Raw genomic sequence first — 18,072 nt, 5'->3', positions numbered from 1 at the left:
GTAAAAAAAACCACAACCCTCCGACTAAAGATAACAAAAATATACAATAGTCTAGTGAAAGGTGGCAGACAAAATGGGGTTCATTTTTAGAGTATCAGGACTGCTTAGAACTAGAACAGAAAACTTCAGCTCCTGCCTGAAGTTTAGCTTAAAGAAAGAACGTCTTTTGTAAAGCATGCAAGAATGCCAGTCTTCTTGGGGCAGAGCAGGTAGATACAAGATGGACCAGGTGTTCAAGGACAGTAATAATACCATGTTGGACTGGGCACTTCCAGCAGTCAACATTAATGCAGCATTACCTGGATACCTAGAATTCCCAAACCTGTCCAACTCAGGCCAGCTAAACAAAAGATTAAAGAGATAAAGGAAAAAAGTGATACCGTATGTCATTCCCAAACCATGAAAGAAAAATCAAAAAGGCACAGTGTAGCTTCAGATTCTAAGTGGGCTCTTTAGCTCTGTCATCACAGCCAGATCAGGTGGGACAAGCCAAGTCACTTACTGGTGTTGAATGAAGCAAGCCAGGTGTGGGTGCATAAGTAAAAAATAGTGACACAATTTTTGGAGTTAGAACTAATGGATCTGCCTTTGTCTACTCAGACCCTGGCAAGAGCAAACAGGTTAAGATACTGTTTTCAAACCTGTAAAGATATAAATCTCAGAATATCCTGCAAAAAATTAACTCCCATAGTGTTCCTCACAGCGAGTTGATAATAATGTACAAATACACTTTGATTCTAATTTTGGGCAAAGAAATATGTTTTCACTGATAAATTTTCGAGTACTTTTTCTGTAACTGTAAAAGGAGGACTCCAGTAATGCTAACAGTCTCATACTTGATATGCCACCAAATGGAAACTTCCAGACTACTGTTCCCAAGTCTACTGAAGACTATGACTAGTTTAAAATATCAAATCTATGAGCCTTTTTCATAGCTATTCATATGTCTCATAGGGACTGGCTCAAAAATTTAAGTCAGTGTTTACACAGAAGATTCTCTGCAAAAATATACTTCCTCTTAGCATTCTTGCACATCTGAAATCTTAAAACATGCCTCTAGTGCTAGTATCAATGGGAGGCAAGAAAGCCTGGCTTGTGTGTCACTTCAAAAGTAAATACCAGGAGTTGGCAACCCTGTAGAAGCAGTGAGTCAAAATAATGCTGCTTGTTTGTGGCAGGTCAGCACTTTCAACCTGGCTGCTGTTGTATGTGCAAAATTTCCAAGCTTCCAAATTGTTACTGATATCCCCCCTTTGCAGACAGGATAAAATCATTCCAGGGGCTGTATGGGGCCCAATGGCTATAGGCTGCTAACCTCTGGCATATGCAGTGGAAATGGTTCCATATTTACATTTATATTTATGAATTTTTATAAAGTCTATAAAGGCAGTCTAGTGGAAGTGACAAATACAAATAGCAAGAGAAGCCTCATTGTTGTCTGACTATATTTAATATTATTTGTCTGTTGTTATCATCACCACTATTATCATAATTTAGATACATATCCAGTTCTAGGCCTTTCCCAAGTTGCTGCATTGCTAAACAATCTTTTTTGGATGGTTCATTTTCAGGCGAACAAGAAATTTTTATTGTGAAGGCTCACCTGAATAGATGTTGTACACTCTGTTCTGAAAATGGACTCATCTTTTGAGTCCCATAGTCAGAATTTCTTCAAAAATGCTTTATCTCCTAGTCAGTATCTCACCCCATGAGCTTAATTTCCTATGGGGATATGAGAGAAGTATAAAGAGGTCCTAACACATTATAGGGTTTAAGACTTGTATCAGGACATTGCAATAAATGATGAATTGTATAGGGGAGCCAGTACAATGCCTGGCAAATAGATGCTTTCATTCTGACCAATTTTGGATGGTGTACTACATACTGCACCAACAAAAATTTCTGCATAGTATTTGCAATCAGTCATTGGAAGAATCTTGCAGTATTCTCTGTAGTTAGGGTCTAAATCCATGCAGAAGTGAGCAATTTCCTGGCTAACTAATGCTGGAAAGACGGTATTTTTAAGGACTGCACTACTGGGGCTTTCTGCTGGGCTCAAACTGCATGCCACCTTAAATAACTGGATGGCACATCCTTCAGAAGATGAGGAATTGTGGTTTATGCAAAAGAAATTATAAAAGCAGTATTCATCAGCAAGGTTTAATCCAAGAAAAAACAGAAAGTTTGAAGAAAAAAGAAGAAACTGAAGAAAAATCAGAACTCTTCTGTTCAAGAATAAATCTCAGAATGCAACCCTACTTATTTTAAGAGGGTTGAACAAATTGAGCAGTTCGTGTTCATGGCACCTTGAAAATATTGTGAAAGATCTGCTAATAGAAGGGGAGGCACCATGAACATGACAGCCAAGGACCTCCACAGACCTGACTACAGGCTAAGTTTTTAAAAGCTGACTAACTGATAATATGATAAATGCATATACATAAATGTAAACATGGAAGCCATTTCCACTGTATATACCAGAGGTTAGCAACCTATAGCCATTGGGCCCCATACAGTACATGGAATGATTATTATTTTGCATTAATTCAATTCGACTCTCAAGCCTGCATAATTTTGAGGGAAAAGCTCTACAGCTGCAATAAGAGGTGAGGGAGGGAGGGAGGGAGGGAGGGAGAGGTACTATTTTTTATAGTTCTTTGTGGCTGCTGTAAAACTTGGGATTCTGGAAGAAATTCTAGTGGGGATGTGTTGGCGGGCCCAGAAGAGCCAAGAATGGCAAAGGTTTATGATAAATGTAATTTATTTAACATATATGACAGGCACGTGATATTTATGTGCTTAATTTTTATCGGGTTTTGGTTACGTGTTCTGAACATCCAGCTGAAGGCAAGATTCCATAGTCTTTTGCCTCCTGTAGAAACAGCTGGCTTGAAAGAACCCAGATCAGAAGATTACAAAAAAGAGATGAACTATTACTAGTTGGTGCAAGTAGCATCTCTTTCTGTCCACATATTTTAGGACCTGAATTTGGATCTGCATGTTTGTTTTAGCCTAAGTTTTTGTGTGCGTGTGTGTGTATATACACACACAAAAAATGTTGGGAAGCAAAATACCTTCCATTACTACTCTACTACTAGCTATAACACAAAAAGTGACACATAGTCCTTAATATCTGTAACTTCTCTCCCATTTAGTACTTCATCAGCAACTTTATTTAAACTTTTCTGCCTGGTCCAAAACTGATGCGATTGAAAAGTAAAAAGCAGTTTTTATGGGGAGACGTAGTGGTCTTTAAAGTCTTTTAGTTTTTAAATGACTTATCTTAAAAGTACGGAGGATAACTGAAAAGCAGTGTAATTTCTTTCTTCAAATGAAAAGAGCAACTGCGTTTAACAAGCAGAAGTTTAATTTCTCTACGTTGGAGATCTAGAATAAGCATGTATAGACAACAAACAATTAGGGTGAAATTCCAGATCTAATAAAGACTACAGGAGTTCCTCAAGGAGGAATTAGTTCTTCATTGAGTCCCGAGTCCACATTTGGGAACTGTTTCTATAGTTAAGCAATAGCATGCCACATAGTAAGAATGGCATTGCTTATGTAGTGCTTGTGCCAATCTGTATGCCTGAGTAGGAATAGAAGCTTTCCTTAATAGCCATTTTCAGTATTTTAATTCCTTTCAATCATATCACAGAGAGAGGCTTTATGAGGAAGAAAAAGATAAAGACCAAAAAGTACTGTGCAAATCCATAACATCAAGTTGCTAATTCCACAAGCACTGAAATCCAAACGTGTTTCCTTTAATAATTATAAATTGTATTTTCTGTATAAAAACATAATATTTAGCCACATGTAACTGTCACAGACAATCATCACAAATTTACCTGAAAAGGATTATACAGAAACAAGATCTCCAATTAACCCTTAACAGCCTTAGGGTTGTTAAATAAGAATTTAACTTAGGAATTCAAATGAACTTCCTGGAGAAATTATTTTAGACTGTGAATTTTAAAATAAGGGATTCCCTACTTCCATTGTATTTGAAGAGAGACTCTCAAGGGCTTTCCCTTTTCTTTTCATATCATAGGCTGCAAAGGGTTAGTTAAGGTGCTAATGAGATGAGTATGAAGGTAGGGCTGAGTAGGTGGGTGGGACCTACTCGTGTTCCGTTATCTTTGTTGTAAAATTGGTGTGCGTGATCTAACAGCACAGGCAGAAACAATTTCCCAGAAAGCAGTAACATTCAGCCATCAGCAGGCAGTTAGTTACAGGACTGAGAGAGGATGGGGATGGTTCATTAAACTCATTACCTCACAGGATGAAGACTGAGTGCGGTAACTTGGCACAATCTTGAAGGTGATGCTTCCCCGCATTTCCCTCTGCAAAGAGAGAAGAAGCATTTCATTAAGAAACAAAACAGCAAAGATAAAACACACAAAATCACTCTGATCTTTGAAAGGAAATCATCAGAGCCTGTCCAAAAGTGCAGCAGTTCTCCATAAAATAAACATTTAGAAATAAACCAGAAAGCTGTGACAAGCATGTGGCTTCACTTAGCAACCAACACATTCAGTCTGTTCCTCATTAACATAAAACCAACCACACACTATTAGTTAACTAGCATGACTGGTCTTCAGCTGTGCAGAGATTACAGCTGCACCTGTAGATGAGAGTTGTATACACATGTGTAAATTTCTTCCAGTTCCATTACTCCCACCTAGCAATTTTCTCGTCATTTATGTTGTCATTGTTACAAAAAGAAAGTGTATTTTCCTTTCAGTCAATTTACATGTTAAGTCCTGATAGAACAGTCACAATGAATGTAAAAGATGTGCTCCACTCTTTTGCAGGTAAAAAAATATGAAAGAGCTCCTTGATAGGAAACAAAATGAATGAAATACTGAAAAGTGTGAAGGACACAATGAGAATTTATCAAAGCCTTTTCTTTACTTTGCTCCACAGTATAAGACCAAAGGGACAGCTGGTGAAATCAAAGGGCAATATATTTAAAACAAATAGAAAGTTACTATTTTGCATTAGCTAGAGGAAAACTTGTGAGTTTCACTGCTGAAATAAACCTTGGAGTAGAATACAGGACCTGGATTTTTAAAAAATGAAGACTTTTATGAACATTAGCAACATTTGTAGCTACAAAGCCAAACATCACTACAAAAGGCAATCACATTTTATGCTTTTATAGTGTAGTACTTACACAGTATATTGGTTTTGAAATAATGGTCTTCCTGTTCAGAACTTTATTACACTCAACTGTAATAGAGTCATTACAACCTGGACAGTGTTAGGTTTTGTAGCCTTCACAAAGACGTTTGTGAACTAGCTGGATGTCATATATAATGGCAACAACCAGCAGGGCAGGGCCACAGATGAGCTCCAGCTGATGAGAGAAGCACTGTCCTTTGAAGTAAAAGCTACAACTAACAGCTCAGAGCTTATATTTGGCAACCTTCTGTGAATTTAGCAGGCTGTGAACCACCCAAATATGAATGTGCTGGGTTCTCCTGTCTCTGTATAAGAATAGCTAATGGACTGAAAGCTGCATAAGCAGAGGCAGCTCATAGTCTTATGCTATGTGCCAACAGTGCATGGCAAGAGAGGGAGGTGAGGAATCTTCTAAGATACTCTTTCCTTTGGATTAAAAATGGATTGTAATTACAGTAATAGGCAAGTATAGAGATATGTCAAGGTCTTCTCAGTCATGTCCCATTGCTTCTTTATTGGATGAATACTAGTAGGTATCATAGAAACAGAAATGACCAAGGATTCTAAGAAGAGAGCACGCGTCTTATGGGCTAGCTCAAAGAGGGGGTTACATGCATGAAAGACATTGCAGAAGGAAACAAAGAATCACCTGTGGCATGTCTTAGCATTGCTGAACTGGTCAGGTGTTTTTTTTTTCTTGGGCAGAGGCAGTAGTTGTCTTGTGGGATAAAGCAAGCTACCAAGAATGGAAGGGCAAAGGAGATGCCACTGAGCAATTATGTAAGTTTTGCTGTAAGATAAAACAATTCAGTTGTGTATGTGTGTGTCAATGCCAACAAGCTCTCATGCACTTACAAGCATTTTTTGCAATTGTTCCACTGTCTGATTTGCCACACTGATTCCATTTATTTCTCGGATTTCATCGCCCACGTGGAGTGTACCTGTAGAATTTAAAAACAATGAATCTTTGTGCACCTTTAAAACATAATTATGAAATGATACCAAAACTCCAACCTTGGCTAGCAATATAACAGCATGAAAATAGAACAAGAATACAATAATGGTATAGGGGTAGATTCAATGAAGGCTTTAGGCACTTAATATCCAACTCTTTGGTCTCTGATTCCCTGGAGTGCAAACCAGAACCCCAAGTCAGACACTGAGGTTTCTGATACAGTATATGCAAAAAATAGGTGCTTCAGAATGGGATCCAACTTAATCTGCATTTGGAGCAAAACAGCTCCTAGAAGTAGCCAGGAAGAAAGACTAAACCTGAGTATGTCTGAAATCCTGCCTCTGTCCAGAATGTAGATGTCTGAGTCAGGGCTGCAGGGACTGTTTATGTGTTTCATCTGATGACAGCTGAACAGAAATATAGGAACAGTCAAGGAAGCAGAGACTAGACAGACTCCCTCCACAATACAGTGCCCTCACAACGAGGTTACAGAGTCTTGCACTCCTCTGACTCTCTCTCACTCCACAAATCTTGTTTTCTACTCTGCCCAGTAACAGCTTCAACAAGGACGGGAGAAAGATACCTGGTGTATCTTGGTGATTAGAGCACTCCCCTGGGAGGTGGAAGATGTGGGTTAGAATCCTTCTAATGAGGAGGATGAAGAGAATAATGAATTCATATTTCCAACTCGGAGGGCCAGTGTTGTAACAACTAGGCCGCTACCTGACTTTCTGCTCTCTAGCCAGAGCAGGGGCGGGGGTATGGCCAGACGATGGCCCCCTAAGGCACAGGGAGCAGGGAAGGGGTTTATTATCCCTCCCTCCTTCCCCTGTCCCACCAGCTTGGACCCCAGGCAGGGTCTGCCAGGCAGGGGTGCAGCAGCCCATCAGGCATTTCGCCCTGCTCGCTGCCCAAGCGGCAGGGGGCATGTCCAGCCCTGGCAGCAGCACGAAGTGAACAGAGACGGAGGGGGTTTTAATTCCCCGCTCCGTCCCCATCCCATCCGTGTCAGGGTCCCCCCCCACTCCTTGCTGCTGCAGGGACATGGCCAGGTGCTAGCCCTGGATGGCCCCCTGATGCAAAGGGGGCAAAGAAGGGGTTTATTCGGTCCCCCTGCAGTAACCTCCAGGGGGAGCAGGGGACGGAGGGAGGAATAAACCCCACCCCTGCCCCTTTTGCCTCAGGGGGCCATGTCGGCTGGCCTCTGGCCATGCCCCTATCCCCACTGCTGCAGCAGCAAGGGGGGAGGGTCTGTGCGGGTGGGACAGGGCAGGAAGTGGGGAATTAAATCCCCTCCCTCCTCCATTCACTTGAGGCTACTGCCTGGCCATGCACCCCCTGCTACTCCAGCAGTGGTGGGGTGGGGGATGCCTGATGGGGGTTGCTCTGCCCCAGACAGGCAAACCCTGGCTGGGATCCCAGGGGGAGAGGTGAGGGAGGCGAAAATAAATCCCCTCTCTACCCACTTTGTGTCAGGGGGCCATGCCAGGCTGGTACTTGGGCACAACCCTGCCCCTGCCGCAGTGGGGGGGGGGATGGGGAGAGGAGGACGGAGGAGGGGAACGGATAATCCTGACATGGGCTGCTTCACCTCGGCCAGGCAGACCCCTGCTTGGGTCCATGCCAGTGGGACAAGGGACGGAGGGGGAATTAAACCCCTCCACCTCTGCTTCACGCTGCTGCCGGGGCTGGCCATGTTCCCTGCTGCTCGTGCAGCAAGGGTAGGGTGGGAAACGCTTGGCAGGGGCTGCTGTCCCCCTTCCCCTCCAGGCGCACCCCGGCTGGGGTTCCTACAGGCCCCGGTGGGGGTTTAAATCCCTCCCAGATCATACTCAGGCTTGCTGGGGCCTGGCCACGCCCCCTCTAAGTGCAGCTTCCCTGCAGCCAAGGGCTTGCTCTAGCGCCCCCTGGACTCTAGCCTGAGCCACTGCAGGCATGTGCCTGCATTTCTGGAATAAAATGTGAATGTCTATTCACTTGCACTTTGGTTCAATCTACGCAGGTTAGACTAACCTGCAAAGATTGAATCAATTCAGGGTCAGGCTTTTTGAATGTCTGTACTTAGCCAGTAAGTCTGCAGTGCAGACACAACTTAAATCCTTTACTGTATCTAGCCTTTAGAGTTTATCTGAATCTCACAAAGCAGGGAAATTCAGAGTGAATAGTTCCACTCTAGCCACCATGATTCATCATTATACTTGTTACTATTCAGGAGATTTGTTGTTTCTCTTACTTTTGACCATACAAAGTCTCTCTCAAATCAATAATGTGACTATGCCATTCCTTCCAATTCAGCTTTGTACGCTAATAAAAACATCCTGTAAAGGACTGGGTAATAAAATAGTGTGGTTAGTACTGTCTTTTATATGGTAAGAATCATTCTACAGAGCTAACACATTCACTATCTCTCTTACTATATTGCATTTTTCCTGTGAATTAATTTGTGCAAACATCCTCTTTTAAATGCTGTACCAAACACAATCAGTCTTACTTGAAGAACAAACAGCTGGGAATCTGTTTTTCAAAATTAAGTCATTCTGGAAACAGAAGTTGGCAATAAATCACCTAGAGCCTCAACTGGTGTTTTTGCTGATTGCCAAATCAAAAATGACCATTATTGACTGAAGAAGAAAAAGTACACCCATGTTAATGAATGGTGTTTTAAATTTTATCATGGTTTGAAATAGAAATGCCAAACCCTGAACAGTAAGTGCACTATAACACAAGCACAGCCCAAGTTAGCTAGAGCTGGCCTAAGAGGCACAATCGCTGTAAACTGCCATGACTGCGCTCCCTTTGGGTTCTCTTCTGTAACACTGCTGCACAGAGCATCCTAACAGGCTACAGAATGGCGTTTCTTAAACTTGCAGTCCGTTCAAGAGGAAGTCCTCTCACACAGTAACTGTTTCGAACAATTCCACTTTTGAGCTTTCTACTGACAACAAAAAGGGGAAGAGGTTCCTGAGTAATTCCTCTATCCTGCCTTTGTAGAACATTCATCACGATTCATCACAGGGGGCAGTTTACTGTATATGAATGAAGCAGCTCCGGGTCCGAATTTCAAATGAATCTAGCTCACTGCTGCAGTACTGATAACCTAGCTCTTTATGAAAAGGTCAATATTGGTAATCTCTCTCACAACTCTACTGCAACACCTGCCCTCTCAAAAATATATCTGGCTCTAAAGTAAATCCGGACTCTCTTTTTACTGTGTTATGCTGCAACTGAGGTCTTCCTAAAAAATGCTGAATATCCCAGGGTGCCTTATACTTTCTGTAACAGGGCAAACATTATCAGGAAATAGTCCAACAGAAATTCTGGTTGAATTAAATATCAAAATGAAAACCAGAATCAATAATGTGCCTATTAAGTTAATCATTTATTAACAGTTAAACACAACCCTGCTTTTTGAATATTTTCCAGTTATTTTACTTTGTGGCAGAACTTGGCATCGACACTCTGTGACTAGACTGTAGCAGTTGGTGCATGTCCGAGGCTGCTGGTGCTGAGAGGGTATTTAAGGACTTTTCTCAGTTTGTGCTGGGGGAGGAACAGGCTGCCTCACAGCAGGGAGAAAGTTGTCAGACTGAGTCAGCTGGGGAAGAAAGTAAGGGTTGTAGCTCTTAGCATTTGGGGATGCCCTCTCCACACCTGTTTTTTTTTTTGTTAGTGAGTGCTCCTGGCATCTAATACTTGAGGGCACCTATACCCTGGTGTATGTTTCCTCAGGCACTGCCCGCCCTTATTCTACTTCCTTGTAGTCATATTTTTGGATTAAAAGCTGTTGCGGAAACAGCTTTCTTTATCTGTATTCTACATTTTGTCACATCTGTGGCAATATGTCAAATGCATCTACAATAATAAAAATTGGGTGATTAGAGTCAGCTGTCTCCTCCTCCTGCCCATCACTAACCAGAATGAGCAGAGCAATGGCTCCGTATTTCTGTGAGGTAGAGCAGGGACCCATTTCCTCTGAGACTATTCAGGAAATTAATTCTGCAGCTGGCAGGAAGTTATATAACTGAGAAAGGCTGGAGGCTGCTCATCTGCAGCAATCCCTTTTCGCTATCTTGCTATATGCTTGCTGTTATAACAGTAGCGTTGCTGCTCACAAAATGCATTTGTAGTTGTCCTAAGGCATAGGTGTTTCCTGAGTCATAATTTTCTCTACCTGTAAGAGCTCCTAATTAAGCCTCTTGCTGAAGCTCATGTAAAACAAGGCTACCCATTTCCTTATGGAAAAGAATGGGCAGCCAATGTCTATGTTTTCTGTCAGCAGTTAAACAGTGGTGCCTCACCCCTATTTAAAATGAATACAGCTGTTGACATGTATGTGCCAAAAACAGATACTTTACCAGAAGAACTAAAGACATTTGGGTTGTAACAAATAACACTACACTGGAGTGTTATTTCCAGTGAGCTGAGTAGGTAGAGGTTTAATGTACATTAGGGTTATATTAGGAGTCAGCAATATCTGGCCTGTTGAGCCACTGGATCTGGCTTGTGAGCTCGTCCAGCTTGTGGAGCTGGATCTGGCTTGTGGAGCAGACCACATCTGCACTGAAGCCAGGTGGCAAGTAGCTGCCCCAAAGCTGCTGGGGTTGGGAAGAAGTGTCAGCAGGGAAAAGTGATGGTGGCAGCTGGGCAGAAACACTGACCCCCCTTGGGCCCAAGCTGGATTGCTCCAGTTCACAGGTCTGAAATGTTGCCAACTGCTGAGCTAAATGTTTGGAGGTTCCCTGTGACCAGGGAGAACAAGGAGAAGCAAACAGGACAGTTTCCAAGCAGTTCACTAGTTAGTTTGCAGGTTAGTTTGCTGCCCCTCTCTTAAAGGGCAGCCTAAAAGGTAAGATTCTGTTTTTATATGTAATTAGGACTAATCTACATAGTTTTATTTTAGCAGCTAGAACTCATAATCTAGACCAAGACTTAAGCCTCTCGTTTAACTAGAGTCCAGAGCGAGGGGGAGTTTGCTAGAGAGTTTGCTTGGAAATGCTCTCTCTCGTTTCTTCACTGTAAGCTTGCTGAGAGGAAAGAGGTTGAGGGGAAAAGGGAACCCTTCAGATCAAAGAACAGCAAACAGGTCAGCTACAGATGAGTTTGCTAGGAAAGGTCTGCTTGGAGAGAGGGGCAAGAAGTGAGAGGCAGCAGATTAGAAGACCTAGACAAAGGGCTGGAGGATGTCGCAATACCAGAGCCACTGCCACTGCCAGCTCTTCCTCTGCTTACACCTGTGAGGTGTCTGTCCAGGCAGGACCACACAGCATTGAGGCTTCCACCCAGGTCTTGGTTGGGTGCTGTGCAGACTGCAGCTTGCAGATTCCTTCCAATGTCCGCCAGGTGGGGTAGTGCCTGCAATGTGAGCGGTGCCTTCTGGTGGTCCCTCAGGGAGAAGGCAGGAGCGCTACAGGAGGAGGTAGCAAGATTCTAAAGCATGGGCAACTGGTGTCTCCTGGGGGGGGGGGGGGAGGGCACTTGCCCCCCAGTGGCCAGTCAACGACTGGGGGTGGGGATCCCTCCACAGCCACTTACGCTGACTGGAGGTTCCCCTGAGGCAGATCACGCCAATGTGGAAGTGCCAGCAGCATGCCAATAGTTCTTCCGGGCGCACTGCTGGCACTTCCAGGTTGGTGCAATCGGACACAGGAGAACTGACCCCCTCCCCCCAGTTGGCACGATCGGCTACAGGGATCACTTCTCCTGGCATCTCCACTCCTCAGCTGGCGCTCTCGGGGGGGCACCAGCGCTCTTGCCTGCCTCCCATTCGTTGCCTAAGCAGAGAACACTGTTGCCAGGGGTGTACCAGTGTTCTCAGGGGGTGCATGTGCACCCCCGTGCACCTGCTATGCATCGCCACAGCTCTGAATCATCCTCTGCTATGAGGACTTCATTGATTCCATGCTGGAAGAAAACTCCAGGACTGTGGAGGAAGGACTGCCAGAGGTGGTGCTAGAAAAGGAAGAGGTCATGGACTCCCAGGAAGGTGGAAACTGGAAGCTTGTATCTCCTGGCAGCAAGAAGTTGTTGTTATCTCCATGTGCAGTCGTTTCCCTGGAGAACAGATATGCAGCCATAGCAACAGAGAAGGAGGAGTGCATTCCACTGGTGGAAGAGGCCAAGCCAGGAATCTCCAAAGTGGGGCGGATCAAGACCACTGCCATGAAGAGGAAGCAACGGGTGGTGGTGGTTGGAGACTCCCCTCTGTGCGAGATGGAGGGATCTATCCGCCAGCCTGATCTGTTGTCCTGGGAGGTCTGCTGCTTGCCTGGAGCCTGGATCCAAGATGTCACAGAAGGATTACCAAGACTCATCCAATCCTCTGACTACTACCCCATGCTGCTCATCCATGTGGGCATCAATGATACTGCCAGGGGTGACCCTGAGCAGATTGAGAGAGACTACGGGGCTCTGGGTGCAAGGGTGAATTGGGGCTGGGGGCACAGGTGGTGTTCTCAATCTTTTCGGTCAAGGAGAAGGGCCCTGGCAGGAGCAGATGCATCCTATACATCAATTCATGGCTGTGTAGGTGATGTTGCCAGCGAGCATCTGCTTTCTTAGACCATGGGTTGTTGTTCCAAGAAGAAGGATTGCGAGGAAGAGACGGGATCAATCTATGGAAGAGAGGGAAGAACATCTTTGCAGAAAGGCTCGCTAACCTAGTGAGGAGGACTTTAAACTAGGTTCACAGGGGGCTGGAGAACAAAACCTGGAGGTAAGTGGAGAAGTGGGGGACCAGGAGGAAGCAGAAGCAGGAGGGGGCAGCAGGGGAGGCCTTCTCATTCTTCCTGTGAAAGTAGGGCAATTGTCTAGTCACCTCAGGTGTCTGTACACGAATGCACAAAGCTTGGGAAACAAGCAGGAAGAACTGGAAGTCCTTACATATTCAAGGTGCTATGATGTAATTGGAATAACAGAGACTTGGTTTTGAGCTCACATGACTGGAGCACTGTCATGGATAGATACAAATTGTTCAGGAAGTACAAGCAGGGGAGAAGAGGAGGAGGAGTCGTGCTGTATGTAAAAGACCTATATAATTGCTGAGCTCCAGTATGAAACTGGAGATAGGCCTGTTGAAAGTCTCTGCATTAAGGTCAGAGGGGAGAGTAACAAGGGTGATGTTGTAGTGGGAATCTGCTACATCACCACACTAGGAGGATGAGGTAGACAAGGCTTTCTTCAGACAACTAGAGGAATTTTCCAGATCATAGGCCCTTGTTCTCATGGGGGACTTCAAATCACTCTGACATCTGCTGGGAGGGCAATAAGGCAGTGCACAGGCAATCCAGGACATTTTTGGAGAGCATTGGAGACAACTTCTTGGTGCAAGTGTTGGAGAGACAAACTAGGGGCCATGCTCTTCTTGTCCTACTGCTCACATACAGGGAAGAATTGGTGGGGGATGTAGAAGTGGATGGCAAGTTGGGCAGCAGTGACCATGAGATGACTGAGTTCAGGTTCCTGACAAAAGGAAGAAGTGAGAGCAGCAGAGTATGGATCCTGGACTTCAGAAAAGCAGACTTTGATTCCCTCAGGAAACTGATGTGCAGGATTCCCTGCGAGGCCAGTCTGAGGAGGAAAGGAGTCCAGGACAGCTGGTTGTATTTTAAAGAAATTACTGAGGTAAAGGAACAAACCGTCCTGATGTGCAGGAAGAATAGTAAATGTGGCAAGCGACCGGCTTGGCTTAGCAGAGAACTCTTCAGTGAGCTTAAATACAAAAAGGAAGCTTAGAAGAAGTGGAAGCTTGGGCACACAACTTGGGAGGAGTACAAGAATATTGCTCAGGCATGCAGGGATGAAGTCAGGAAGACTGAAATGCAACTGGAGTTGCAGCTAGCAAGGGATGTGAAGGGTAACAAGAAGGGTTTCTAAAAGTGTGTTAGCAACAAGAAGGTGGTCAGGGAAAGTGTGGGTTTCTTACTGAATGGGGGAGGCAACCTAGTGGAGAGATGAGTAGGAAAAGGCTGAAGAACTCAATGCCTTGTTTACCTTGGTCTTCACAGGCAAGGTCAGCTCCCAGGCTACTGCACTGGGCTGCACAGTTTGGGGAGAAGGTGAGCAGGCCTTAGGGGTGAAAGAACAGGTTAGGGACTATTTAGAAAAGCTGGATGTGTACAAGTCCCTGAGGCTGTATGGAATGCATCCGAAGGTACTGAGGGACCTGGCTGATGTGATTGCAGAGCTGCTGGCCATTATCTTTAAAAACTTGTGGTGATTGGGGGAGGTCCTGGATGATTAGACAAGGGTAAATATAGTGCCCATCTTTAAGAAAGAGAAGAAAGAGGATCCAGGGAACTACAGACCAGCCAGCCTCACCTCAGTCCCCAGAAAAATCATGGAGCAGGTCCTCAAAGAATCCATTTCTAAGCACTTGGAGGAGAAAGTGATTAAGAACAGTCAGCATGTATTCACCAATGGCAAGTTACGCCTGACCAACCTGACTGCTTTCTATGATGAGATGACTGCCTCTGTGGATGCAGGGAAAGTGGCGGATGCAATATACCTTGATTTTATCAAGGCTTTTGATACCATCTCCCACAGCATTATTGCAAGTGAGCTGAGGAAGTATGGGTTGGATGAATGGACTATAAGGTGGACAGAATGCTGGCTGGATTGTCGAGCTCAACAGGTAGTAGTCAACAAGGACAAGTGCAAACTCCTGCACTTAGGAAAGAAGAATCATCACTATAGCCTGGGGACTGACCAGCTAAGCAGCAGCTCCGCAGAAAAGGACTTGGGGGTTACAGTGGGCAATAAGATGGATAAGAGTCAGCAGTGTACCCTTGTTGCCAAGAAGGCTAACAGCATACTGGGCTGCATTAGTAGAAGCATTGCCAACAGGTCAAGGGAAGTAATTATTCCACTCTATTCTGCACTGGTGAGGCCACATCTGGAGTAGTGTCCATTTTTGCCCCTCCCTCCCCCCCCACTATAGAAAGGATGTGGACAAATTGGGAGACAGTCCAGTGGAGAGCAATGAGAACGTTTCAGGGGCCGGGGCATGTGATTTATGAGGAGAGGCTGAGGGAACTGGGTTTATTTAGTCTGCAGAAGAGAAGACTGAGAGGGGACTTGATAGCAGCCTTCAACTACCTGAAGGGTACTTCCAAAGAGGATGGAGTGAGACTATCCTCATTTGTGACAGATGACAGAACAAGGAGCAATTGTGTCAAGTTGCAGCAAGGGAGGTTTAGGTTGGATGTTAGGAAAAACTTTTTCAGTAGGAGGGTGGTGAAGCACTGGATTGTTACCTACAGAGGTGGTGGAATCTTCACCCTTGGAGGGTTTTAAGGTCCAGCTCAACAACGCCCTGGCTGGGGATGGTCCTGCCTTGAGCAGGGGGTTGGACTAGTTGACTTCCTAAGGTCCCTCCCAACCCTAATTTTCTATGATTCTATGACCCCTGCACTTAAACTGCTTGGAAGCTGCTTGATATGTTAACTTAATAAAGCTACTGTTTGCTGATTAAATTCCATATCTTTGTCTGTCTTCAACAACCTGCATGTCTGGATCAGTGGGATGCAGCCACTGAAAGACAGACCATGAAAACTAAGAGTTTACCAAACAGTTAACTGTTATTTAATTAAGAGTGTACCAAACAGTAGCATTTGGCTCCACTCAAATTTATGGGAAGATTTTCAGCTAAAGTGAATGAAAACAGTATAGATGGCAGAAAAGCAAGTGATATGTTCATATACATTACCTCTGATCGTTACTTGCAAGAGAATGTTAGAAATAAACCCTACCAACAATAGTTGGTTAGTTTCATAAAATAGTGCAAGGAAGTTAGATATTTTTTCTGTTACCTTTGATTAATAACTGACTATCCCTTTAATGAATGCCTAATGAAAAAAATCAATTGTAAAGGTAACATTTACTTTTTTTTATTAAATAGCTCTATGGGATCTTAAGTATCAAAAATATTTGATTTAAAAGCTCTTATTCCCAAGAGGGAAAAAAAGATATTTAGAAAATTTACTCAGTAAAGAATAACCTTTAATTTTACAGCTAGGATTAGTAAGCATTTATATAGTGCTAGCCATGTTCAAAGTACAGGGTATACATTACACAATTCTTTCATCTATTCCCTGTCCAGAAATCTTAGCTTTTCCTTGTTACAATGGTAGGTAAGCAAAAATTCAAACAAATGTTATTATTACATCAACAGTGTCTCTTTAAACAACTATGTCAGTAGTCTGAGCCTGGGGTAAGTAACCTATGGCCCATGGGCTGGATCCTTCCAGTTCTTGGAACACTGGATCTGGCCTGCCGAGGTGGGACTTCTGTGGTGCCTGGTGGTAGGGGCTTTGTCTGCACCACACTGCAGGCAGTTGGTGGAGAGCCTTCCACTCCTGTGCCATTGCCAGGTGGCAAAGAGAAGCTGTGGCGCCAGCTGGGTCCTAGCACTGGCCTACTTTGGACCTGAGTTAGGTCATTTTGACCTGACACTGGGAAACGTTGCTGACTGCTGGTCTAAGCAAAAGAGCAGTGAGAAGAATATCTTAATTTTTTTTACAGTAAATATTTCCCATCTAAATACCTGAGATATTTTAATATTAATTTAAATGCATCACATAGTGACTCATGGTCTGCGGGAGTGAGAAGACTTGTGTGTAAAGATCTTCTGAGTCCAAATTCCAACTGTCACTTATTCATTGGTTTTTAGAAGTTACTTCACTTCCCTGCCTCAGCTTCCCCAGCTTTAAAATGGGGAGAATTAAACTTCTAATTTTCAGTTTGAGCATCTAACAGTCCTTTGGGTATAGTCAGTCAGTTGCCCACTATTCTTCCACAATGGAATAGAGGAAAAGGAAAAAAAAAAGAAATACATGTTCAATATCTAAACTATCAGTGTTCAACCTTCCCCCTAGGCAGGCCAGATTGGCAGTGCCCAGTCTGTTTATTGGCTGGATTTGGCTTGTGGTCCTGATCTGGAGCCTGGGGCAGGCCAGCCCCAGTGTGGCCCCACAGGGGAAAGGCGCCTGACTTGGCCCTGTTGAGGGATGGGGACATGGCCTAGCCCCAACTCAGCCTCGTGAGGGAAGGGGGCATGGCCAGACCTCTCCCTGGTCCCACAGGCAGAACGGGGTATAGCTTGGCCTCAACCCAGCCTCCCAAAAGAAAGAAGTGTGGCCCAGCCCTGATCCAGACGTGGAGGTAGGGGGCACAGTCGGCTCCAACTGGCAGCATGGGACTTGGGAATTTGGCAGGGAGAAGGGTGGCATCTTAATGGCCACTGCTTCCCCTCTGCCAAATTTCCAGATTCCAGTGGAGCCCTGCAGGCCAGGGGTTGTACACCCCCTGTTCTAAACTATAAAATCCTGACAAAGGGGAGTTAGGGAACTTAGAACGAACAGCTGGTTTTTAAGTATGTTAGTTAATAAATTGACCTTCTTTGTTTTGTTCACTAAATTAAAACATTTTAAATATAGCCTACCAATTAACCAAATACCAGGCACAGTGAAAAGTAAAACACTGAAGCCATTTGAAAAAAATGCATTCACACAGTAAAGAAGCAGATGGAACTTTTGTGACATTTTGCTTATACCTATGTGTAGTAAAAAGGGCCAGAAAACAAAGATTAAGAGTACTGGTATTTAAAACTTCTGTGTATATGCAAAAGCATTCCAAGTCACAAAAAGCACAAATACAAAAGTTTAAACTGTCCCCTGCATAACCAATGTCACTGCTCAGAAAGTGGTCAAGTTTCCTCTCAGAAAGTGAAATTATACACCAGTGTAAATTACAATAGTGCATCAGTGGGGAGGGATCTGCTCCCCTCCTTAATTTGGGGATTAAAACGGGGTAGCCATCTATTCAAGACAAACTGGCTCTACGCCACCAAGTGGGCAGGCATATAAACACCTATTGCAGGAAGCCAGTTTAGGAGCTGATCATGATTTGTCAAATTTACCACTAAGAAAATGTGGGGTAAA

At 44.1% G+C, this 18,072-nt stretch overlaps 1 protein-coding gene across 11 annotated transcripts in view; it reads right to left on the bottom strand.

Moving 5' to 3' along the window:
• The window catches only part of CASK (calcium/calmodulin dependent serine protein kinase), a 353,223-nt gene that overhangs the window by 34,660 nt on the left and 300,491 nt on the right, over positions 1-18,072 (bottom strand). For all 11 annotated transcript variants that reach the window (XM_025204952.1, XM_014520563.2, XM_025204959.1 and 8 more), the window contains 2 exons: positions 6,037-6,122; positions 4,272-4,340 (listed from right to left, as the gene is read on the bottom strand). In XM_025204952.1, the coding sequence (XP_025060737.1) occupies positions 4,272-4,340; positions 6,037-6,122 (155 nt within the window). The remainder of the gene's footprint in view (positions 1-4,271; positions 4,341-6,036; positions 6,123-18,072) is intronic.

This window comes from Alligator sinensis, unplaced genomic scaffold (assembly GCF_000455745.1).
Source record: "Alligator sinensis unplaced genomic scaffold, ASM45574v1 scaffold243_1, whole genome shotgun sequence".
Taxonomy (NCBI): domain Eukaryota; kingdom Metazoa; phylum Chordata; order Crocodylia; family Alligatoridae; genus Alligator; species Alligator sinensis.
This window is presented reverse-complemented; position numbering and strand designations above follow the sequence as displayed.